Source organism: Ranitomeya imitator, chromosome 2 (assembly GCF_032444005.1).
Source record: "Ranitomeya imitator isolate aRanImi1 chromosome 2, aRanImi1.pri, whole genome shotgun sequence".
Lineage (NCBI taxonomy): Eukaryota > Metazoa > Chordata > Amphibia > Anura > Dendrobatidae > Ranitomeya > Ranitomeya imitator.
In genome coordinates this window covers 398,458,121-398,483,480 of record NC_091283.1, presented here as the reverse complement: position 1 = coordinate 398,483,480, position 25,360 = coordinate 398,458,121, and the positions used below count along the sequence as shown (strand labels likewise).

Below are 25,360 nucleotides of genomic sequence, written 5' to 3'. Positions count from 1 at the left end.
GCGGAGTGATACTGTGTATAGGTGACAGTGGGGGGCAGTGACTGCGGAGTGATACTGTGTATAGATGGCGGTGACTGCGGAGTGATACTGTGTATAGGTGACAGTGGGGGCAGTGACTGCGGAGTGATACTGTGTATAGATGGCGGTGACTGCGGAGTGATACTGTGTATAGGTGACAGTGGGGGGCAGTGATTGCGGAGTGATACTGTGTATAGGTGACAGTGGGGGACAGTGACTGCGGAGTGATACTGTGTATAGGTGACAGTGGGGGGCAGTGATTGCGGAGTGATACTGTGTATAGATGACAGTGGGGGGCAGTGATTGCGGAGTGATACTGTGTATAGATGACAGTGGGGGGCGGTGATTGCGGAGTGATACTGTGTATAGGTGACAGTGGGGGGCGGTGATTGCGGAGTGATACTGTGTATAGGTGACAGTGGGGGGCGGTGATTGCGGAGTGATACTGTGTATAGGTGACAGTGGGGGCGGTGACTGCGGAGTGATACTGTGTATAGGTGACAGTGGGGGGCAGTGATTGCGGAGTGATACTGTGTATAGGTGACAGTGGGGGGCAGTGATTGCGGAGTGATACTGTGTATAGGTGACAGTGGGGGGCAGTGACTGCGGAGTGATACTGTGTATAGGTGACAGTGGGGGGCAGTGATTGCGGAGTGATACTGTGTATAGGTGACAGTGGGGGGCGGTGACTGCGGAGTGATACTGTGTATAGGTGACAGTGGGGGGCGGTGATTGCGGAGTGATACTGTGTATAGGTGACAGTGGGGGACAGTGACTGCGGAGTGATACTGTGTATAGGTGACAGTGGGGGGCAGTGATTGCGGAGTGATACTGTGTATAGGTGACAGTGTGGGGCAGTGATTGCGGAGTGATACTGTGTATAGGTGACAGTGTGGGGCGGTGATTGCGGAGTGATACTGTGTATAGATGACAGTGGGGGGCGGTGACTGCGGAGTGATACTGTGTATAGGTGACAGTGGGGGCAGTGATTGCGGAGTGATACTGTGTATAGGTGACAGTGGGGGGCAGTGACTGCGGAGTGATACTGTGTATAGGTGACAGTGGGGGGCAGTGATTGCGGAGTGATACTGTGTATAGGTGACAGTGTGGGGCAGTGATTGCGGAGTGATACTGTGTATAGGTGACAGTGTGGGGCGGTGATTGCGGAGTGATACTGTGTATAGATGACAGTGGGGGGCGGTGACTGCGGAGTGATACTGTGTATAGGTGACAGTGGGGGCAGTGATTGCGGAGTGATACTGTGTATAGGTGACAGTGGGGGGCAGTGACTGCGGAGTGATACTGTGTATAGGTGACAGTGGGGGGCAGTGATTGCGGAGTGATACTGTGTATAGGTGACAGTGGGGGCAGTGATTGCGGAGTGATACTGTGTATAGGTGACAGTGGGGGGCAGTGACTGCGGAGTGATACTGTGTATAGGTGACAGTGGGGGGCAGTGATTGCGGAGTGATACTGTGTATAGGTGACAGTGGGGGCAGTGATTGCGGAGTGATACTGTGTATAGGTGACAGTGGGGGGCAGTGATTGCGGAGTGATACTGTGTATAGGTGACAGTGGGGGCAGTGACTGCGGAGTGATACTGTGTATAGGTGACAGTGGGGGCAGTGATTGCGGAGTGATACTGTGTATAGGTGACAGTGGGGGGCGGTGATTGCGGAGTGATACTGTGTATAGATGACAGTGGGGGGCAGTGACTGCGGAGTGATACTGTGTATAGGTGACAGTGGGGGCAGTGACTGCGGAGTGATACTGTGTATAGGTGACAGCGGGGGCAGTGATTGCGGAGTGATACTGTGTATAGGTGACAGTGGGGGCAGTGATTGCGGAGTGATACTGTGTATAGGTGACAGTGGGGGGCAGTGATTGCGGAGTGATACTGTGTATAGGTGACAGTGGGGGCAGTGACTGCGGAGTGATACTGTGTATAGGTGACAGTGGGGGCAGTGATTGCGGAGTGATACTGTGTATAGGTGACAGTGGGGGGCGGTGATTGCGGAGTGATACTGTGTATAGGTGACAGTGGGGGGCGGTGATTGCGGAGTGATACTGTGTTTAGGTGACAGTGGGGGCAGTGATTGCGGAGTGATACTGTGTATAGGTGACAGTGGGGGGCGGTGATTGCGGAGTGATACTGTGTATAGGTGACAGTGGGGGGCGGTGATTGCGGAGTGATACTGTGTATAGGTGACAGTGGGGGGCAGTGATTGCGGAGTGATACTGTGTATAGGTGACAGTGGGGGGCAGTGACTGCGGAGTGATACTGTGTATAGGTGACAGTGGGGGGCGGTGACTTCACATACATTAATGAGTAGCTATTTTTCATTGCCTTCGTCGTTTGTAAAGAATGGGTTGCTCAGTAAATAGAAGTGTTAGTAGTTTTATTTTTTTATCTGATAACAAAATTCAAAGTGAAAGAACATAACAGAAATCTAAACCCCATGAGTAGGTGGAGGCCGCCCTTTGCGTTCCTCTAGTTATACTCCGAGTTATGGATGATGTAGGGGTATAATTAACTAATACCAAACAGATGATGATCATCCTTTCCATATGTAGGTTGTGATAATCAATAACAGCTGTGTAGGAACGTTAAACTGGGTGAGGAACAGCTAATCGATGAAGGTGATGTTGTGGATGACAGTGTCGACCCCAAACATCCGGCCAATGTGAGTGAGGAGTCCTGGAAGTGATGATCCGGCCCCACAGAGCCCCGATCTCACATCATCCAGTCTGTGTGGGATCACATGAAGAGATAGAAGGATTTGTACAAGTGACATCCACAGAAGATCTGGGGTCAGTCCTACAAGATGTTTGGAACAACCTCCTTCTGACCTCCATCATAACCTGTGTACAAGTGACAAGTACATAGAAGAAGAAAGAGCAGCATCCATACCAGGTGATGTCAATCCAAAAAAGTTCTTTATTCCGCCATGATAAAAGTACAACGTTTCGGCCTGGTGAGACAAAGGCCAACCAGGCCGAAATGTTGTACTTTTATCATGGCGGAATAAAGAACTTTTTTGGATTGACATCACCTGGTATGGATGCTGCTCTTTCTTCTTCATATACGTTTTTGTCCGATTGGATCATTGGATTTTGGAGCGTGCATCCGTTGTCTGAGTGCTGATGGTTGACCTCGTTGTAAAGTACATAGAAGAAGTGATGGAGGCAAAGGGCGGTCACCACATACTGATGGGATTTACATTTCACTTTTGTTCCTTCACTGTTTTTTTTTTTTTAATTAGTAATTTTCTTACATTTGCAGCATTTTTTTTCCACACTTGCCTAAAACCTTTGTACAGCAGCCACATGAAGGAGTCTGGAAGCAGCTCGCCAGTGGCAGATTTGGAGACCAATCCGCCAGCGGATGTGGTATGTGCGCCCCCTAATGGACTGTTCTATGTGTAAAAAATTTAGGACCCCCCCCCCCCCCCCAATCCCCAAACCCAAACAAGTGAACAACCATCCTTGATCTGCCCCATTCTGCTTCCTGGAAAGTGGTTCATGGTTCATGTTTGTTCTGGGGAGGGGGCCTGTATCCCCACAGTGTCCTTAGCTCAGCATTGTCCAGTCATCTGCTGACCTATTCAGGTTGCTGGTTTGTCCTCTGTGACGCCATATTGAGGTGATGCGGGATTGGATTATATAGGGGTGCACAGCTGTTCATTGACCCCCGTTTGCTCCTCGACTCCTCATCTGGGAGCCCCCAGTCAGGATGAGTTGTTCACCTGAAGGGGAAGATTCATCAAAACTGTCAAAATATAGTATAGTATGGGTTTGTTGCCCATAGTGACCTACCACAGCGCAGCTTTCTTTTTTGAAGAGCAGAATTTGGAAAGAAAGCTGCACTGTGATTGGTTGCTATGGGTGATAATGTCCCCTTTTGCGTATATTTTATACCAGACCTTGTTTTATCGGTCCCTCCAGAAGTGGGGGGCGATCAGTAATGGTTCCTGTCAGTACGGGGTGTTGTGGGGAGCAGGCGGGGCTCGCTGCATCGGTCTCATCTCTCTTGTGTTACAGTCGCTCGTGATCCCTGTGTACAATGCCGCGCTCTGGCTGCACGACTGCTTGGCGTCCGTCTCTCAGCAGGATTTCAACGGCGGCCTGGAAGTCTCCATTTACAATGACGCCAGCACGGTGAGTATCCCTGTATATGTGTGCTTCATCCAACCTCCCTCGCAACCTGTCATCCAGGACAGCTGCACACGGGGACTTGTAGTTCTACCCTCACACCCAGTCATCCAGGACGCTGAGCTACGGGGAGTCCAACAGGTGCATGCTGGGACTTGTAGTTTTGTGACCCTGGCAAACAGTTTGTCTCGCCTTCCCAGACTCTCTTTAAAATGATATTCTTCCCTGCTAGGAAAGGATGTTTTCTAATACAAAATAATACGTTTTGCAGCTCTCTTACTTTCTTGTTACATTTCTCACCTTTTTTTTGACATTCTGCTCATTGTCAGTGAATGAATGTTGTCATTTGCACCCAGAGGACAGAAGGCGTCTTGATTGCTTCAGATGGCACATTATTGGGCAGCTCCTGTGTTTGGCCTTTTGCCTATAAAGAGCTAAATTTCCATTCAATGACATGAAGCCGAGATCCAGCAAATGTTAAGAAAACACAAGTCTTTAAAACGCTGAATTCTGCAGAAGTGAAGAGTTGTACTGTTGTTTCTTTCAGGATGATTCTCCTGGTATTATAGAGAGATGGAAACCAAAGCTTGAAGATAAAGGCATCCGGGTGATTTTAGGAGGTCATGACAGCGAGCGACCACGGGGAGGTGAGAGCAAACCTGATTATACCAGACATGTACACAGTGACTGCACAACAGAACAGTGAGTGCAGCTCTGGAGTATAATACAGGATGTAACTCCGGATCAGTACAGGATCAGTAATGTAATGTATGTACACAGTGACTGCACAACAGAACAGTGAGTGCAGCTCTGGGGTATAATACAGGATGTAACTCCGGATCAGTACAGGATCAGTAATGTAATGTATGTACACAGTGACTGCACCAGAAGAATAGTGAGTGCAGCTCTGGAGTATAATACAGGAGGTAACTCAGGATCAGTACAGGATAAGTAATGTAATGTATGTCAACAGTGACTGCACCAGCAGAATAGTGAGTGCAGCTCTGGGGTATAATACAGGATGTAACTCAGGATCAGTACAGGATAAGTAATGTATGTACACAGTGCCTGCACCAGCAGAATAGTGAGTGCAGCTCAGCTGCTGCTCATTGTGCTAATTGTGGATGTGGTCGCCACTGATCCTGCTGTCTGCTCCTGAGCTCCAGAGACTCACCAGCTCTCCGCCTGGGGACCTGCTCTCTCTCCTACCCAGGGAGGGAGTTGGTTTCCTGGGATGAGTGAAGGAGCCATGTCCCAGGCTTCTGCTTCCCGTACCAGGCTGGTGGGGGCAGAAGAAACCAGCAACCGCCCTTCACATCATAGGACTAGGGGGTGAGATGCTCCACCAGGAATCACAGCAATGTGGCTCCAACTCTTCTGGGTCTCTGCAGACCTGGGGGAAGCCGCAAGGCTTCCAACATGGAGGAGAAGCCTGCTAGCGTGCATGATGGCGGTCCTTCCGGAGGAAAGCCGAGTGCTCACGGAGGTGAGGCTGACCTTACTGAGGAAGGTTGGGGGCTGCAGAGACCCGGGTGTCTGTGTCCACCTATGCCTCCCGGGTCATGAGCCTCCTTTGTGAGTATGAAGATGCAAGACCCTGAGGAGGCTCCGGGAGGAGCTGCGCTGCACAAGCGCCAAAGCTGCAGGTTCCTCCAAACCGAGGAAGACCCAACTCCAGGCGGAGGTAAAGAGACTTAAGCTTGAAATTAATGAGCTTGAAGTGAGGATAGCTTTTATTAGAGAAAAAAGTGGACCGTTAAAAGAAAAACTACAAAATGAGGACCGATTCAGAGAAATGGCTGATAACAGAGAGCAAAGGCAGATGAGGCTGCAGCCTGAGAGCCAGATGGATGATGAAGAGGAGGAGGAGTAGAATGATGACCAGCAGAAAGCCCCACCTTGCACCCTACAAAGTCACCCGCAGGCCATGTGCAGCGATCTCACTGGAGGACAGGTGACATTCACATTTGGGCGCAGTTCTGCTGACTCTGGGGAGGACAGTGACAACAGCGGCCAGGGAGGAGCGCTAATGGCAGAGATCAAGCTGCTGGAGGTCCCCAGTGTACCTTCAGAACTTCCATCTTGGTGATGATTTACCAGAGGAGGCACCTGGGGGCCAGAAGAAAAAGACAAAGAAGAACAAGCCAAAATTACAGGAAGTGGTAAGCTATGTATTTGCCCCCCTCCCTGTAACCCCTGAGTTGGCTGCAGGGTCAGGTCGCTGTAAAAGCCGCGTAGCCCAGCCCGGGTTCTGCTGTGGATCCAGTGCAAAGGTGCTGGGAGATTGCAAAGCAACGTAGTGTGGCGCAGACCTCCATCTCTGCTTGTAGTAGCGGGGGCGTAGCAGCAGATGCATCAGCTGAGAGGCTGGACAGTGAGGGTGGCCCGGCGGCAGGCGTACGGTCAGGCCACGATACTGTGGTGCGCTCCTCAGTGGGAGGAGCGAGCGGTCCATTGTCTGGGTGGCAGCTCCGGTAGCCTTGGAACCTCTGAATTCTGTTGCCACTGATCACTTAGTTGAGAAGCGGCGGCAGTGTGAGGGGTTTGCCGGGGTTGGGAGTTCCAGTCCTCCCACCAAAGTCCTATTCTGTGTTGGCGCTGCTGGTCAACAAGATGCTGATATAAAGGATCAGCTGCGCATCACAGCGGCGAAATATCAGCAGCGTGTGGTATCAACTGTGAAACTGATGATGCGAAGGGCGCATGTAAGACTAGGGGTGAGGTCGCCTCCAGTTCTGTGGAGGAGACTCGGCCCCTTGTGTCTGATGATACGGAGGTCAAAATGTCACCCCCTGTTGTCACTGGTCCAGCAGGAGTGAATGTGGTGGTGGGTATGGATGAGGAAAATTCTTTGTCTAGTGGTGTGGTTGCTGGTTTGGTGGAGGGTAAGGGGGTTATGGAGGTGGGTAATAGTGATACTGTTGATGTGGTCACTTGTTCGGTTGCCCTTCCCAAGCCTGGTGGCAGCACCCATCAGGAGTTATGCTGCTGTCACCTCTGGATGGAAATAGGGCGTCCTCCTCGTCTCTTAGCTCTGGGGACGGCATGTTGCAACGACATCTAGAGGCTCTAAAAAGAAGGGGCAGAGATCACTAATGGAAGAGGGTCGAGAAGTTGATCTATCCTTCTGGATAGAGAGGCATGGCCTCGGGGCCTTCCGAGAGCAAAGAGGGGGGGGGGGACCATACTGTATCCCCCCCCCCCCCTCCCAACAGCCGGGCTGGGTAGTGTGCATAGGAATGTGGTCTGTCTTCGGTGGAGGGGCAGTGATGTGTCCTCCAAGGTCGAAGGTTGTGGAGATCCTGCTGAGGATGGGCTTCAAGGCGATTGACATCTACGCCTTGATACATCCCTATTCCACCCCTGAGTTTGATGTAAGCTTTGTTTGGCCAGAGGGGCTTGAGCTCTTCTGGTCAAACTATGAGTTGGCAAAAAATGAGCCCGGCTGGCGAGACTTTGCCATTCAGGCAGTTTCTCGCCAAAACCAAGTCAAGAAAGTGACCATGATGACTTGTACCGAGTCGCTTTCTTGTTATGACGTGGCTTGGCTAGTATGGAGAGGTGGTGGAAATGCCAAAGATAAACCATGACGAGTTTGGTATCTGGTCAGGGGTCTGGATGTTTATGGTTAAACTTAAGCGTTCAGGTGGTATGGTTGCCCACATTCCATCATTTGCCTTACTGGGAAGGGATCGTATCCAGGTCTTCTATCAGGGGCAACTGAAGCCGTGTCACAGGTGCGGTGACCCCACACACGTCAGTGCAAACTGCACTGTGCAGAAATCGGCCATCTTGCTGCATCTTGTGTGGAGATTAGGTGCCACCTGTGTGGTGAGTTAGGTCACCCATTCAGCCGTTGTTCTCGCTCCTTTGCTAATGCAGTTGTGACCCTGGTGGGAGAAAGCCGTGAGGCTGATTCTGCTGGGGAAGGGACTAGCAGGGGTGAGGGAGCTGAGAGGCCAAGGAGGAAAAGCAATAAAAAGACACCTACCCCGCTGAAACGTCTAGACAAGCGCAGACAGAATAGGGAGCTGGCCGAGCCTCGGGCTACTGAGTTGGCCCCTGCCCTGGCCAGTCTTGCTGCTGAGGCCCCGAGGGATGATGAGTTAGATGAGGTCAGGAGGATCCACAGGGAGTAATGCGCCACTGCCTTCGAATCCTCTCATTATGACAGTATGGATGAGGATAATAGGCAGTGGCTAGAGGACAAGCGTAAGCTCGGCACCAAAAAGAAGAGAAAGATGGGAGATAAAACATCTCCCTCTCTGACCAAGGTAGCTAAGGAAGGTAAAACTGACTCCCCTCTGGTTTGCCTTTCTAACCGGTTCCAAGCCCTTGAGAACATTTCTTCCTCTGAAGAGGAAGCTGAGGGTGAGGTTCCGGCTTCGGCGGGGCTTACAGGTGGTGCCGAATCTTCTTCTGGGAATATAAGGTCCTTGGAGGGAGGGACTGGCCCAGAGTCCGGAGACGAGGACGATTAAAAGAAAAAACACGTGGGAATGGATACCTCTGTCATTAAAGAGAGGAAATGATTCCTCCTCCTGAGGCAGAGGATTAGGGGAGTGGGAAGAAGAAAGCCATCTAACTCAATCACCAATGATGGAGGTACCCACTCCGTTGATGCTGGCGTCCATTAATGTCACCAACATAAAGTCAAATACAGCTAGTTTTGCAGCCTTTGATTTTCTCGGCCTGGTTCAAGCTGACATTTTCTTTTTGTAAGAGACCAGGCTGTCAACCATGGCAGACGTGTTTAAAGCTAAGAGGGAGTGGAGACTCGGGCGCTCCTATTGTTCTCTTGTGGCCGAGCCATATAGCAGAGTGGCCATCCTTTTTACCGCAGCGGTGGAATGCTGACCGATTATTATTGTGTTAGAAATGGGGAGGTGCCTGATATTAGATGTCCTCATGAAGGGACGAGCTCTGGCTCATTAAAATCTATGGTCCCCAATCTAAGTGGGCCCGGGAGTGTCTCTTTGAGGATCAAGCCCTACATTTTTACAAGTCGGCAGGTTGTCTTTGGAGGTGACTTCAACACTGTCACGAGCCCCTGAGATAGAGGAGGTTCCAGAGAACAAGCTGACTTATGATAGCGTCGCCCTTAATAGTATAGCTAGTGAGGCTCGCCTGGTGGATGTCCACATTCAGCACACACCACGCCACGAGGGGTTCACCTATTATAGAGGTTACTGTAGGTCCAGGATAGATAGGTTTTATTTAAAGGAGGAAGCTGTCTCTTCAGCAGTGTCTGTTGTTGAGGTGGAGTTCCCCGACAACTGTTTAATCTTGTTTTCTCAGAATGTTACAGAGACCCTCCGGATGGGAAGAGGCTTTGGAGGCTCAATTCGTCTCTCTTGGATGAAGCGGAAATAAGACTGTCCTTTGAGAATTTTCTTCAGAGCCAGGTACCCTTACTGGATCTTTGTAGTAGTAAGTCAGAGTGGTGGGAGATGTTCAAGGAAAGGGTGGCGAGATTCTTCCGACAGCTCTGGAGTCTGAGCAGGTACCGCCTGTATCGGGGTTTGAGGAGGAAACTCGAGCATCTTGTCTCAACTGGGGGTAGCTGCAAGGAGATCTCCAGAGTGAAATCTTTGCTTATGAAGTGTGAGTATGATAGACACGCATCTTTGGTTTTTAAGAGGGATTACGGGAAGCACTGCTTGCCTAACCCTTACAGAAACTGCAAGATGTCAGTGAATAGTTTAGTAGTTACAGGACTGGTCGACACTACGGGGTCCCTGAGGCGATCCAGATCAGGGATTCTGGAGGTTGTGAGATCCTCCTTGGGGAAGAGGGATCTTGATTGGGATGAAATGTCTGCTTTGCTAGCTGAAGCCGTCCCCGAACCAGGGGTAGCACCCTCTCTTGATGATTTGACAGAAATGATCAGGAAAGACGAAGTTCAGTTGGCGATTGAAGTACTTGCCCCCCAAAAAATCCTGGTCCAGATGGCTTAACATCTGAATTCTATAAGACCTTTAAGGATGCTTTGGTTCCCCTCTTGACTGAGGTATTCAATGAGTGTCTTTCCTCGGGCACTCTGCCGAAGTCAATGAGGAGGTCTGCCCAGATCATCTTGTCAAAGGGTAAGGACCCATCTTGCATTGAGAATTGGCGTCCCATAGCGCTTCTCAATGCAGACAGGAAGGTTCTGGCAAAGCTGCTGTTTAATCGGCTTGTGAAATTTGCACCCAGACTCCTTTCAGGGGCCCAGCATTGCTCTGTTCCAGGCCGCAGAACATTTAGTGCTGTACTGTGTCCGAGAGGTGGTGGAGCAGGGTAGGGCTGGTCACTGGAAGGGGTACAAGCTGTCACTGGATCAGGCAAAAGCGTTTGATCAGGTTAATCACGAGTACCTCTGGCCCGTCCTTCTAAGGTATGATCTGCCTGGGGTGGGTGTTGTTGATTGGCTTAAGACCTTGTTCAGTGGGGCAGAGAGTTTCCTGCTTGTGAACGGTTGGATTGTCAGCTCTTTTGAGGTTGAATCTGGTGTTCACCAGGGTTGTCCCTTGAGCCCACTGCTGCACATGTTTGCGATTGATCCACTTCTTAGGAGGGTGGAGCGTGGACCATTGGGATGGATCGGGCAGCATCGGAAGCCACTTTGAGGGTGGTGGCGTTTGCCGATGATGTCACTGATTTTTGTTTCCTCTCAAAAGGAGGCAGGGTGGCTGATGTCAGAGGTACATCGCTTCTCGGGGGTATTTGGGTCCAAGATCAACTGGGATAAGTGTGACAGTCTCTGGCTAGGAGGAGGAGATCCTGATTTTGATCTCCTGTACACTCTTCCAGGACCCAAAGTCACTGCAAAGGTCCTTGGCATCAAATTTGGCCAAGGGGATTACCCCAAATAAAATTGGGATAGCGGGCTAAAGATCGCCACTCAGAAGGTGAACCAATAGAAGGGTTGGTCTTTGACCCTAAGGGAAAAGGTAAGCCTGATCTAAACTTACCTGCTCCCTTTACTGATTTATCTGGGCAGTGTGTGCATCTTGCTGGAGTCTCTCTGGACTCGGGTCTACAGTTTGTTCTTCCAAGTGTTATGGGGGAAAAGACTGAACCTGGTCGAGGGAGGTTACTTACCGTACGAGGAGACTAGGAGGGTTGGGTATGGTCAACCCTGTAGTATTCCTTGTGGATACCTTCATTAAGATCAACATTGCAAACCTCTGGAAAGAGAGGGCTCCTCCATGGGTATTCTCCTGTAGGGGATGGTTTCAGCCTTTCTTCCAGGAATGGGAGACAGGAGGGCAAGTGAGGGATTTTCGCACACCACATGGACCTCTTCCGGCTTGTGGTACCTTGGTTCTGAAGGTAATTTGTTGGTGGGTTCTGGGAATGTGGGAGATCAGGACTCTGCCAAGGATACTCCTTGACAATAGGGTTCTGTTGACCTATTTCCAAAGGTCTCTGGCACTCAGGGATTGCCCAAGTTGGGATCTTGGGGTGGGTTTGCATCTTTTGAATTCTATCAGGATCCCCTCAAAGTTTTGGGACTTGGCTTGGCGCTGCTTCCATGGGAAACTGTGTGTGAGGGACAATCTGAAGTGTAGGAGCTCTGAGGACAGGAACTGTCCTCGGGAGCATTGTGGTACTGTGCTGGAAAGCATGGATCACTTCCTGCTTCATTGTCCCTTCAACACAGAGGTGTACAACAGGGTGGGCGCCTTCATTGGCTGGTCTCGGCTGGCCGGTCTCTTAAGCGGGATTGGCCTATGGAGCACTAGGAGACCTTGGTGGTCGGGACCGCTGCACCTTATTTCTAGTTAGCGCCGTGGTTAGGTATCACACGTGGAACGCACGGTGCTTAGTATCGACACAACTGAAAATCCTCCCAGTGGACGATGTGTTTAGGGCCATACTCGGGGACCTGGTGAAGGTGCACTCTCTGGAGTATGGGAGAATAGGCACACGTAGAGCTGCTCTCCTCTGGAGGGGCTTTTCTTTTAGTGTGCCCTAGTGTGGTCATCTCCTTTCCTGGTGGTGGGCTGCTGCTGACACTAGATTTTGTTTTTTGTTTGATCGGTACTTGATTCCGTGCTTTCCTTTACCCCCCACATCCGATCACTGGCTCGCTCTTCTTATCTGCATCTCAAAAACATTTCTAGAATTCGCCCTTTTCTTACTTTCAACTCTGCAAAAACTTTTACTGTTTCACTTATTCATTCTCGTCTGGACTATTGTAACTCTCTACTAATCGGCCTCCCTCTTACCAAACTCTCCCTGCTCCAATCTGTCCTGAATGCTGCTGCCAGGATCATATTCCTCACCAACCGTTACACCAACGCCTCTACCTTGTGCCAGTCATTACACTGGTTACCCATCCACACCAGAATCCAGTACAAAACTACTACCTTCATCCACAAAGCACTTCATGGCTCAGCACCACCCTACATATCTTCTCTGGTCTCAGTCTACCACCCTACCCGTGCCCTCCGCTCCGCTAATGACCTCAGGTTAGCATCCTCAATAATCAGAACCTCCCACTCCCGTCTCCAAGACTTTACACGTGCTGCGCCGATTCTTTGGAATGCTTTACCCAGGTTATTACGATTAATCCCCAATCCCCACAGTTTTAAGCGTGCCCTAAAAACTCATTTGTTCAGATTGGCCTACTGCCTCAACACATTATCCTAACTGTCCCTGTGTGGCACATTTACAGGGAACCTGTCACCCCGTTTTTTGAGATTGAGATATAAATACTGTTAAATAGGGCCTGCGCTGTGCGTTACTATAGTGTATGTAGTGTACCCTGATTCCCCATGTATGCCGAGAAATACATTACCAAAGTCGGCGTTTTCGCCGGTCAATCAGGCTGGTCTGGTCAGGTGGGCGTGTTCACAGCGTTCTTTTCTTCCCCAGGTTTCCGTTGGTGGCGTAGTGGTGTGCGCATGTCCAAGGTCCGGATTCCCTGTGCCCACGTGAAGACACAGCGCGCGATCTGCGCTGTCATTCCTTTCATCGGTGCGGGCGGCCATCTTCCTGGGGCCGCGCGTGCGCAGATGTAGTGCTCTGCTGCACGGGGCTTCAGGAAAATGGCCGCGGGATGCCGCGCGTGCGCAGAAGAGATCGCGGCGGCCATTTTCCCAAAGCCGAGTTTGCATCTCGGCTTTGGGAAAATGGCCGCCGCGATCTCTTCTGCGCACGCGCGGCATCCCGCGGCCATTTTCCTGAAGCCCCGTGCAGCAGAGCACTACATCTGCGCACGCGCGGCCCCAGGAAGATGGCCGCCCGCACCGATGAAAGGAATGACAGCGCAGATCGCGCGCTGTGTCTTCACGTGGGCACAGGGAATCCGGACCTTGGACATGCGCACACCACTACGCCACCAACGGAAACCTGGGGAAGAAAAGAACGCTGTGAACACGCCCACCTGACCAGACCAGCCTGATTGACAGGCGAAAACGCCGACTTTGGTAATGTATTTCTCGGCATACATGGGGAATCGGTACACTACATACACCATAGTAACGCACAGCACAGGCCCTATTTAACAGTATTTATATCTCAATCTCAAAAAACGGGGGTGACAGGTTCCCTTTAAAAAAAACAAACAAACCAAAACTTAAACCATAATTGGGTTCCTCGTATCAGGTTCTCACAAACTTTATGCAGTTATTAGCCCTCTGTGTCTGTACTGCTACATACTTAGGCAGTTAACTGGTTCATGCAGCTTTACATGAACACCTGAGCCTTACACTATGGCCGGTCCGAATAACTAAAGCAATTGTTACCATCCACCTCTCGTGTCTCCCCTTTTCCTCATAGTTTGTAAGCTTGCGAGCAGGGCCCTTACTCCTCTTGGTATCTATTTTGAACTGTGATTTTTGTTTTGCTGTAATGTTTATTGTCTGTACAAATCCCCTCTATAATTTGTAAAGCGCTGCGGAATATGTTGGCGCTATATAAATAAAATTATCGGTATACAGTGATGTACAGCTGCAGGCGCCGAACTTGGGCATCGTGATTTGTAATTATTGTGGTGTGTGCTGCTGTATATAATGCATATATTGTATATAGGGATATAGAATTGGGTGTAGGTGTTAGGTTGGGTGGTGGGAAAAGGGGGGAGGTGGGATTATCTTGTGGGACTATGGGACACTGGGTTGTTTGGGGGAAAACTAGCACTGCCTGATCTGGCCTATGGACGTTGGACATGGACTGAGGCATGAGACGCAGGACCAGCTCTCAGGTCAGTGCGGGGGGGGGTTGGGAATGAAGGATAGCTTAGTATTGTATATATTTGTTTAGTTTGTGGTTTTTATTTAACATAATAAAAAAAAGTTTATATAGTGTTGTTTGCTATTGTTTGTTTTTCTTTGTTTGTTATTATTTTGTTTGGTGACCAGACCAGAAGTTATTAATAGTTATTATTAGTTGTTGTTCTGTATAATATGTGTGAGAGGAGAGAATGAGCGGCTGGACCAGTGTTCAGTATACTGATTATTTTCTGGCTGATATCTGTTTTGTTTATTATGTTTTTCATTTTTATAATAAAAGATCTACAGGATGTACGGTATAAAATGCCTTTTTGTATAAAGATGCCTTTTTTTTGATATGTAACCTTGGCATGATGGGTTTCTGCTTTAACCCTTTGCATACTTTTACAGTGGTCTACGTAGTTACATCTGTAGGACGTGCACGCAGGGGTAGCAGACAGCAGTCATAACACACACAACAGCTGTTGCGATCAAGATGCCAGATGAAACACAATACGGAGGAACATTCTGAGAATTAGGCCTTGTGAGTGCGGCCCGGGCCCAGAGGGACGCACACGGAGCGGTTTCACTGGTGTCTCCGGCAGCGACTCCACCATTGGCTGCCGCGGTGCTGGGTTTGGCACTTATGGGAAGGAGTCCTGGCCCAGCCATTGGGAAAGGTGGCCGGACTGTAAAAGTCTGGCAGCGTGGACACGTGACTGTCTGACAACACACCTGGAAATGTGGCAAGAAGCGAAGGGATCAGTATGTACATACATCTCTAGGATTCCCTTAGCTTACAAATATATTGGTACTTTTTTTGAGTTGCACCCGTTTCTATGCTCCACAGCTGCACTCCTAGTTCTGCAGGTTCCAGAGCTGATCTATCAGCATTTCCCACAGGCTCATTATTTCTAGTGATTTCCATTCTGGGACTTGCAGTATGCTCATCCCTCTGTAGATTTGTCAGGGCTGCTCTCGATCAGGTGATATTAATACATCCATTCACTGACTGCCGGCAGAGATCTTGAAAATGGGGAGTTAAAAAGATAAAATTATTTATTACTTGATCTAGCAAGGTAGGAGATGTATGTGGCAGGGCGGTAGTTTTTGCCTCCCTATGGGCTTTTTGGGGGCATTTTTATGGGCTGTGTGGGGGCTGTGCATTCCTCCTGCCGTACCCCAGACTGCTCCGCCTGGGATCTGTTTATTTTCAGTAGAAATATGCGTGAAGTCGGAGTCTCGGGGTGGAAATGTGGGGTCACTCCTCATTCCAGCCGCGTGTGGAATGTTTAATATCTGATGGAACGCGCATTACTAAGCCGTCGCCATGGCAACCCATTTCCCCTTCCATCCTCGGCAGTCCGCGCTGAATGCAAATCCCTTTGGCACGGGACGCACGGCTCCTTTTCCTTCCGCAAAAGAAAAAAAAAAATATTTAAGCGCTGCCGGAGCGAGGAGTGCGGCCGCACAGACGTATCCTGTTCATAAAGGAGAGAATCCATCTATTTATTATCTCGAGGTCGGATTTCAAACACAGCTGTCAAGACGCCGCGAGCTGCCAGATGTGCGCAAATGTGATCACCGAGCTGGAAGCACAAATATTATTCTAGTAATTGTATCATAGGAGCGACAGCATTCACCTTCAGTTTTGGGAAGCGGTTAGGAGGCTTATACATTACTGATCCTGAGTTCCATCCTGTATTATACTCCAGAGCTGCACTCACTATTCTGCTGGTGCAGTGAATGTGTACATACATTAAATTACTTATCCTGCACTGATCCTGAGTTCCATCCTGTATTATACTCCAGAGCTGCACTCACTATTCTGCTGGTGCAGTCACTGTGTACATATATTACATTACGTATCCTGCACTGATCCTGAGTTACATCCTGTATTATACCCCAGAGCTGCACTCTCTATTCTGCTGGTGCAGTCACTGTGTACATACATTACATTACTTATCCTTTTACTTTCTCAGTCGCCCATGACAGCACTACCAGAGAGAGGGGATCCGCCCTTCAGGGACAGGAGACCTACAGGATAAAAGGGCGGTACCTCTCCCCTGCATCAGTTTGGTTTCCTGTCCCTGACGGGGAACCTTCTCGGACGGTACCTGGCATGGACAACCGGAAGACTAACCTGGCGAAGATCCGGAACCGGCCAGTCCGAGTTCTGGCGGCGGGGAGGCCCCTGCCACGGCTGGTCCGGTATCCGAGGCCGCCACGACTTCGACCGAGGGGTCCGGAAGCGTGAGCGGGGGGAAGCGCCGCCGCCACTCCGGATAGGAGTTGGAGCTCTCCAGCACACTGCCGCAGGACGCCAGGATCCAAGATGGCGCCGCACCGGAAGTAGTGGAGGAACTTCCGGTTCGGGGGCAGTGAGGTAAATGGCTACACCAAGATGGCGCTGCCCCGGTCGTCTGGCTGCGCGCGCATGCGCAGTGGCTAGAAATGGAAAAAAAAAAAAAAAAAAGCGCTTCCCCCAAACAGTGCAGCCACAGGGGGAGGGGACCAAGCGCCACCCTTTAAAAAGAAGGTGCGCTTGACAGACCCTTGCTGCATGCTGTTCCAAGATGGAAGACAGCGATCAGCAGCTCCAGCCGCCGCCACCGCAGCAGCAGCAGCACCATCGTCAGCGCCAGAAACCAGATGCCCAGGGGAAGAGAACTTCTGCAAGCAACCGAAGTTCCCGATCCAGTAGCCATTCCACACCATGTAGTTCCAGTGCGGTAAACCTGCGGCCGGCCACGGATCATACGCCTCAGGATCCTACCCCTCCTCCAGAAGCGGTACCTGTGGCTGCGTCAGATTGGTGAGTGATCTTCGTGAAAGCTCATTTTTTGTAATTGGGGTTCCCCTTCTCCCTTATCTCAGGCAAGGAAGAGAACGGGGAAGATGAAAAATAGAACATGCCCCTTATGTGAGAAAGCATTACCACAGTCCTGGGAGAAGAAATTATGCGACTCCTGTATTGAGCGAGTCCTCTGTGAGGAGACCCCGAACTTCGCCTCTGAGTTACGCTCTGTAATTAAAGCGGAGGTTGAGACGGTGTTTAACTCCCTTAAAAGCGACAGGAGATCTACTAAGAAATCAGCTCCTGATAGAAATTCCGACTCTTCTAGCTCCGAGAGTAAAAACTCGGATACGCAAGATTCATCCCCCTCCTCTTCAGACAGTGAAAGTGGGGGTCGTCATTGCTTCCCCCTAGATGAGGTTGACGGCCTTGTAAAGGCTGTAAGATCGACGATGGGGGTGTTAGATCCTCGTCCTGATAAAACGGTACAGGACATTGTTTGGTGGTCTTTCCCAAAAAAAGCGTAAGGTATTTCCCCTTAATGAAAATATTCAAACGTTAATTAAGAAGGAGTGGGAGAAACCTGAGAGGAAAAATGCATCGGTTCCCTCTATTAAAAGGAAATACCCCTTTGAAGAAGAGGCTTCGGTCTCGTGGGATAAAGCCCCCAAACTCGATGTTGTGGTAGCTAAGGCCTCGAAAAAGTTCGCATTACCATTCGAGGATATGGGAACCTTGAAAGACCCTCTTGACGAAAGAGCAGATACCTTTCTTAAAGGGGCCTGGGAGTCAGCCGGAGGATGCTTAAGGCCAACTATAGCAGCGGCATGTACATCGCGTTCCTTAATGATTTGGGTCGACAACTTAGAGAAACAGATTAGAGATGGGGTCCCTAGGAATAAAATTTTAGAGTCCATCCCTATGATTAGAGGAGCCGCGGCATTCTTGGCCGACTCTTCAGCCGACTCCATCAAATTAACAACTAAATCAGCAGCTCTCTCAAATGCGGCATGTAGAACCCTATGGTTAAAAAGCTGGCCGGGGGATTTACAAACTAAACACAAACTGTGTTCAATCCCCTGTGAAGGTAAATTCCTCTTTGGAGAGACTTTGGACGACATCCTGCAAAAAGCAGGTGATAAAAAGAAAGGTTTTCCCATCCTGGCCCCAACATATAATAAACGGCCCTTTCGGAACAGAAAATTTTATAGAAGGAGACCACCGAGGGAGCAAAACCGATGGGATGACGGAAGGAGGAAAGACAGAGGTTTCCTCTTTGGTAACTCCCCTCGAGGTAGAAACCCCCCCCCCCCCTCCCAAGTGACGTCTTCCCCAGGGTGGGAGGGAGATTGACTCAATTCCTCCCGGCCTGGGAGAAAATTTCGACCAGCCCTTGGATATTAAAATTAATAGGAGAAGGGCTTCGCATAGAATTTTTATCCCTACCCCCACGGAATTATGTGGTAACACCGCTGAGATCATCTCAACAACAAGAAGCTCTAGAACTAGAAATTGTAAAACTAGTACACAAGGCTGTCATCCAAGAAGTCCCCCCTCTGGAGAGAGGGAAGGGATTCTACTCTCCATTGTTCCTGGTTCCCAAACCGGACGGAACCTTCCGAACTATAATAAACTTACGGAAGTTGAATACCTATGTAAAAAAACTACAGATTCAAAATGGAGTCAATAAAATCAACGATAAAAAATCTGTTTCCCAACTGTTTTATGATAGTTCTAGATCTCAGCGACGCATATTATCACGTCCCCATCCACAAGACCTCTCAGAAATTCCTCAGACTGGCAGTAGTCATAAAAGGACAGACCAGGGAATACCAATACAGGGCTCTTCCCTTTGGCATATCAATTGCTCCCCGCATCTTCACAAAGTTGATAGCGGAGATGATGTCACATCTGAGAGAGGAAGACGTCTTGATTATTCCATATCTAGACGATTTTCTGATTGTGAGCAACTCGGCCGAACTCTGCCGTCAACAATGCGACAGAGTCATAGACACCTTAACAAAATTGGGCTGGCTGGTGAACCTCCAAAAATCAAAACTGGAACCAACCAAGGTTCAAGAATTCTTGGGTCTCATCCTGGACTCAAGTTCTCAGGTTTGTTACCTACTAGACAAGAAAAAACAAAACATAATCCACCTAGTGTCACAAGCGCGTGCAAACCCTACCATGACTCTAAGGAAGGCAATGTCATTACTGGGGTCCCTCTCGGCCTGTCTCCCAGCGGTTCAGTGGGCACAGCTCCACACAAGGACACTTCAGTGGGATATTTTAAGGAACCAAAAAATACTAGGACGGTTAGAAAATCGAATGACTCTAAGTTTACCCACTATTCATTCCCTGGGCTGGTGGCTGAATCCCAACAACTTATCAAAAGGGATTCCCTGGGTAACAGAGGCATCTCAGATAGTTACCACAGACGCAAGTCCCACAGGGTGGGGGGCTCACCTAGACGACAGAGTCACTCAGGGGATATGGACAATTCAGGAGCTCAGATCTTCCTCAAATCAAAAAGAGTTGAGGGCTGTGAATCACGCACTACTGTACTTCCTAGACCAACTGCAAGGCCATCATGTCCGAGTATTCTCGGACAACAAAGTAGTAGTAGCTTACTTAAACCACCAGGGGGGTACCAGGTCTCAATCATTAATGGAAACCACCTTCGAAATTTTCAGCCTGGTACAAAACAACTTCCTGTCCATATCAGCCCTACATATAAAGGGGGTGGAAAACCAAAAAGCGGACTTTCTGAGTCGTACCCTACTAAAGCAGGGGGAGTGGTCTCTAAATCAGGGCATATTCAACAAAATCACAGATCTATGGGGGATCCCTGTAATAGACCTCTTTGCCAATATGCACAACAAGAAAGTGGAAACTTTCTGTTCCCTAGATCCCAGGGGGAATCCTCAGGCTGTGGATACATTCACAATACCCTGGACACAGACCCTAACATATGCATTTCCCCCTACTATTCTCATTCCAGCAGTTCTGAGAAAGATCAGGCAGGACAAATCCAGACTCATCTTGATAGCCCCCTTCTGGCCCAAGAGAGCCTGGTTTTCATGGCTGAGGATGTTATCAATCACCGATCCCTGGGTGCTTCTGGATCTTCCGGACCTCCTGTCTCAGGGACCGGTGTTCCACCCTCAATCAGAAAATCTCCATCTGACAGCGTGGCTTTTGAGAGGTCACTATTGAGGGAAAGAGGGTTTTCTGACAAGCTAGTGTCTACACTAATGAAAAGTAGAAAACCTGTGACCACAAAAATATACGGCAAAACATGGAAAAAATTTTTGTCCTCCTCTGGGGTAAAATTGCAAGATGGTGTTCCAGTATCTGAAATACTAGAATTTCTACAGAAGGGCTTAGACTTAGGCCTTTCGGTAAGTACCTTAAAGGTACAGATAGCAGCTCTAGGATCTTTATACTGTGAGAACATAGCAGCCAACCCTTGGGTTATACGGTTTATCAGAGCAGCCGCAAGGTCTAAACCGCTAACTATAAGTAGTTTACCAACCTGGGATCTGAACTTAGTCCTGTCAGCCTTAACAGACTCTCCGTTTGAGCCCATAGAATCGGTACCCCTTAAAATTGTTTCTCTTAAAACGGCCCTCCTAATAGCCCTGACCTCTGCCCGTAGGATAAGTGACCTCCAAGCCCTGTCTGTAAACCCTCCATTTACACAAATTCTGGATGATAAAGTTATATTAAAAACAGACCCTTCCTATCTACCGAAAGTTGCGTCAACATTCCATAGATCCCAAGAAATAATCCTTCCTTCTTTCTGTCAAAACCCTAAAAATAAGAAGGAAGAGAAATTCCATACACTAGACGTTAAAAGGTGCCTGGTCCAATACATAAAAATCACCCAGCAGTATAGGAAGGAAGGGTCTCTTTTTATCTGCTTCCAGGGTCCCAGGAAAGGACTCAAAGCTTCTAAGGGCACTATAGCTCGATGGGTCACAGACGCAATAGCTTTGGCGTACTCATCCTCCGGGAACGCCATTCCGCAAGGACTGAAGGCACATTCTACAAGGGCTATGGCGACCTCCTGGGCCGAAAGGTCAGAGGTACCATTAGATCAGATCTGTAAGGCGGCCACCTGGTCATGACCTTCAACCTTTTTCAGACACTACCGCTTAGACCTAGCCTCTTCGTCTGACCTAACCTTCGGGAGAAGGGTTCTGCAGGCTGTGGTCCCTCCCTAAGCAATGATCTCTGTAATTCTCTCTGGTAGTGCTGTCATGGGCGACTGAGAAAAGTGTAGTTACTCACCGATAACGGTGTTTCTCAGAGCCCATGACAGCACCTGCTTATTCCCCCCCTCATCACGTGTGCGGTGAGCACATTATTTGTGTGAAGTGGTTTTTTACATATAGACACGGTGTTCACTGTTAAGCATTATGATTAAATTGCGTATTTTTTGTGTTGTTGTGACTAACCTGGAGGACCTCCGATGCTCTGTAAACAAAACTGATGCAGGGGAGAGGTACCGCCCTTTTATCCTGTAGGTTTCCTGTCCCTGAAGGGCGGATCCCCTCTCTCTGGTAGTGCTGTCATGGGCTCTGAGAAACACCGTTATCGGTGAGTAACTACACTTTTTCCTGAGTTACAGTACAGACCAAAAGTTTGGACACACCTTTTCATTTAAAGATTTTTCTGTATTTTCAGGACTATGAAAATTGTACATTCACACTGAAGGCATCAAAACTATGAATTAACACATGTGGAATTATATACTTAACAAAAAAGTGTGAAGCAACTGAAATTATGTCTTATATTCTAGGTTCTTCAAAGTAGCCACCTTTTGCTTTGATGACTGCTTTGCACACTCTTGGCATTCTCTTGATGAGCTTCAAGAGGTAGTCACCCGAAATGGTCTTCCAACAATCTTGAAGGAGTTCCCAGAGATGCTTAGCACTTGTTGGCCCTTTTGCCTTCACTCTGCGGTCCAGCTCACACCAAACCATCTTGATTGGGTTCAGGTCTGGTGACTGTGGAGGCCAGGTCACCTGGCGTAGCACCCTATCACTCTTCTTGATCAAATAGCCCTTACACAGCCTGGAGGTGTGTTTGGGGTCATTGTCCTGTTGAAAAATAAATGATGGTCCAACTAAACGCAAATCGGATGGAATAGCATGCCGCATTAAGATGCTGTGGTAGCCATGCTGGTTCAGTATGCCTTCAATTTTGAATAAATCCCCAACAGTGTCACCAGCAAAGCACCCACACACCATCACACCTCCTCCATGATTCATGGTGGAAACCAGGCATGTAGAGTCCAGCCGTTCACCTTTTGTGCGTCGCACAAAGACTCGGTGGTTGGAACCAAAGATCTCAAATTTGGACTCATCAGACCAAAGCACAGATTTCCACTGGTCTAATGTCCATTCCTTGTGTTCTTTAGCCCAAACAAGTCTCTTCTGCTTGTTGGCTGTCCTTAGCAGTGGTTTCCTAGCAGCTATTTTACCATGAAGGCCTGCTGCACAAAGTCTCCTCTTAACAGTTGTAGAGATGTGTCTGCTGCTAGAACTCTGTGTGGAATTGACCTGGTCTCTAATCTGAGCTGCTGTTAACCTGCGATTTCTGAGGCTGGTGACTCGGATAAACTTATCCTCAGAAGCAGAGGTGACTCTTGGTCTTCCTTTCCTGGGGCGGTCCTCTTGTGAGCGAGTTTCTTTGTAGCGCTTGATGGTTTTTGCCACTGCACTTGGGGACACTTTCAAAGTTTGCCCAATTTTTTTGGACTGACTGACCTTCATTTCTTAAAGTAATGATGGCCACTCGTTTTTCTTTACTTAGCTGCTTTTTTCTTGCCATAATACAAATTCTAACAGTCTATTCAGTAGGACTATCAGCTGTGTATTCACCAGAGTTCTGCTCAACACAACTGATGGTCCCAACCCCATTTATAAGGCAAGAAATCCCACTTATTAAAGCTGACAGGGCACACCTGTGAAGTGAAAACCATTCCCAGTGACTACCTCTTGAAGCTCATCAAGAGAATGCCAAGAGTGTGCAAAGCAGTCATCAAAGGAAAAGGTGGCTAGTTTGAAGAACCTAGAATATAAGACATAATTTCAGTTGTTTCACACTTTTGTTAAGTATATAATTCCACATGTGTTAATTCGTAGTTTTGATGCCTTCAGTGTGAATGTACAATTTTCATAGTCGTAAAAATACAGAAACATCTTTAAATGAGGTGTCAAAACTTTTGGTCTGTACTGTACATCCTGTATTATACTCCAGAGCTGCACTCACTATTCTGCTGATGCAGTCACTGTGTAAATACCTTACATTACTGATCCTGTACTGATCCAGAGTTACATCCTGTATTATACTCCAGAGCTGCTCTCACTATTCTGCTGGTGCAGTCACTGTGTACATACATTACTTATCCCGTACTGATCCAGAGTTACATCCTGTATTATACTCCAGAGCTGCACTCACTATTCTGCTGGTGCAGTCACTGTGTACTGAGCTTACTCAGGCTTTTAATTGGGGAAGAGCCATCTACTATATAATTGTCTAAGGGTCACTTCCGTCTTTCTGTCTGTCTGTCCTTCTGTCTTTCTGTCACGGATATTCATTGGTCGCGGCCTCTGTCTGTCATGGAAATCCAAGTCACTGATTGGTCGCGGCAAAACAGCCACGACCAATCAGCGACGGGCATAGTCCGGAAGAAAATGGCTGCTCCTTCCTCCCCGCAGTCAGTGCCCAGCGCCTACATACTCCCCTCCGGTCAGTGCTCACACAGGGCTAATAGCAGCGTTGACCGCGGTGTAACGCACTCGGTTAATGCTGCTATTAACCCTGTGTGACCAACTTTATACTATTCATGCAGCCTATGCAACATGAATAGTAAAAAGATCTAATGTTAAAAATAATAAAGAAATAAAAAATAGTTATATACTTACCGTTCGGTGGCCCCCCCGGATCAGGAACCGGCCTTTCCCGCTCCTCGCGACGCCCCGGTGACCGCTCCATGCATTGCAGTCTCATGAGACCGCTACGTCATCATCTCGCTAGACCGCAATGCACTTTTTAAACCGGAGCGCACGAGGAGCGTTGGTAACCGCTTTGATCTGGGGGCCAATGGAGGGTGAGTATATAACTATTTTTTTATTTTAATTCTTTTTTTTTTTTTTTTTTAACAGGGATATGGTGCCCACATTGCTATAGACTGCGTGGGCTGGGCAATGTACAACGCGGGCTGGGCAATGTACAACGCGGGCTGGGGAATGTACAACGCGGGCTGGGCAATGTACTGCGCGGGCTGGGGAATGTACAGCGCGGGCTGGGGAATGTACAGCGCGGGCTGGGGAATGTACAGCGCGGGCTGGGGAATGTACTGCGCGGGCTGGGGAATGTACTGCGCATACATATTCTAGTTCTACCCTCGCCTGCTGTTTTCTCACCCATCCCTTGTAGATTGTGAGCCCACGCGGGCAGGGTCCTCTCTCCTCCTGTACCAGTTATGACTTGTATTGTTTAAGATTATTGTACCTGTTTTTATTATGTATACCCCTCCTCACATGTAAAGCGCCATGGAATAAATGGCGCTATAACAATAAATAATAATAATACCCGATGCGTTAGAATCGGGCTACCATCTAGTTTATATATATATATATATATATATATATATATATATATATATATATATATATATATATATTTATATTTAGCACCTTTATTAACATGTCAGCATTATTTTCTGTTTCAGTTTTTCCCATTTGTTTATAGTCCCCAAAAGTTGTCGTCACCTCCCTGATCTCACTTAATCATAGAATCATAGAATGGTAGAGTTGGAAGGGACCTCCTGGGTCATCGTGTCCAACCCCCTGCTCATTGCAGGATTCTTTAAACCATCTCAGACAGATGTCTGTCCAGCCTCAGTTTGAAGACTCCCATTGAAGAAGAACTCCCCACCTCTCCCGGAAGCCTGTTCCACTCATTGATCACCCTCACCGTCTAAAAGTTTTTTTCTATTATCTAATCTATGTCTCCCCCACCCCCCCCCCCTTCGGTTTCATCCCATTGCTTCTCGTTTTTCCTTGTGCAAATGAGAATAATGATGATCCTTCTACAATGTGACAGCCCTCCAGATATTTGTAGACTTCTCTGAATGTAAATCTAGTTCTTGAGAAATCTGTATTTAATTGACTGTAGGTTT

At 48.6% G+C, this 25,360-nt stretch overlaps 1 protein-coding gene across 8 annotated transcripts in view; it reads left to right on the top strand.

Annotated features, from left to right (window-relative positions):
* The window catches only part of B3GNTL1 (UDP-GlcNAc:betaGal beta-1,3-N-acetylglucosaminyltransferase like 1), a 292,250-nt gene that overhangs the window by 2,691 nt on the left and 264,199 nt on the right, over positions 1–25,360 (top strand). For 4 of the 8 annotated variants that reach the window (XR_011318300.1, XM_069750606.1, XM_069750603.1 and 1 more), the window contains exons 2-4: positions 3,302–3,408; positions 4,060–4,176; positions 4,718–4,817. Coding sequence is in view for 6 of the 8 variants with exons in the window: in XM_069750606.1 (XP_069606707.1) it covers positions 3,346–3,408; positions 4,060–4,176; positions 4,718–4,817 (280 nt within the window). In the remaining 2 variants the exon portion in view is untranslated. Of the gene's footprint in view, positions 1–2,463; positions 2,830–3,301; positions 3,409–4,059; positions 4,177–4,717; positions 4,818–9,468; positions 9,576–25,360 lie in introns of those variants that run through there. The other 4 variants (XM_069750604.1, XM_069750601.1, XM_069750602.1 and 1 more) reach the window with 3 other exon arrangements.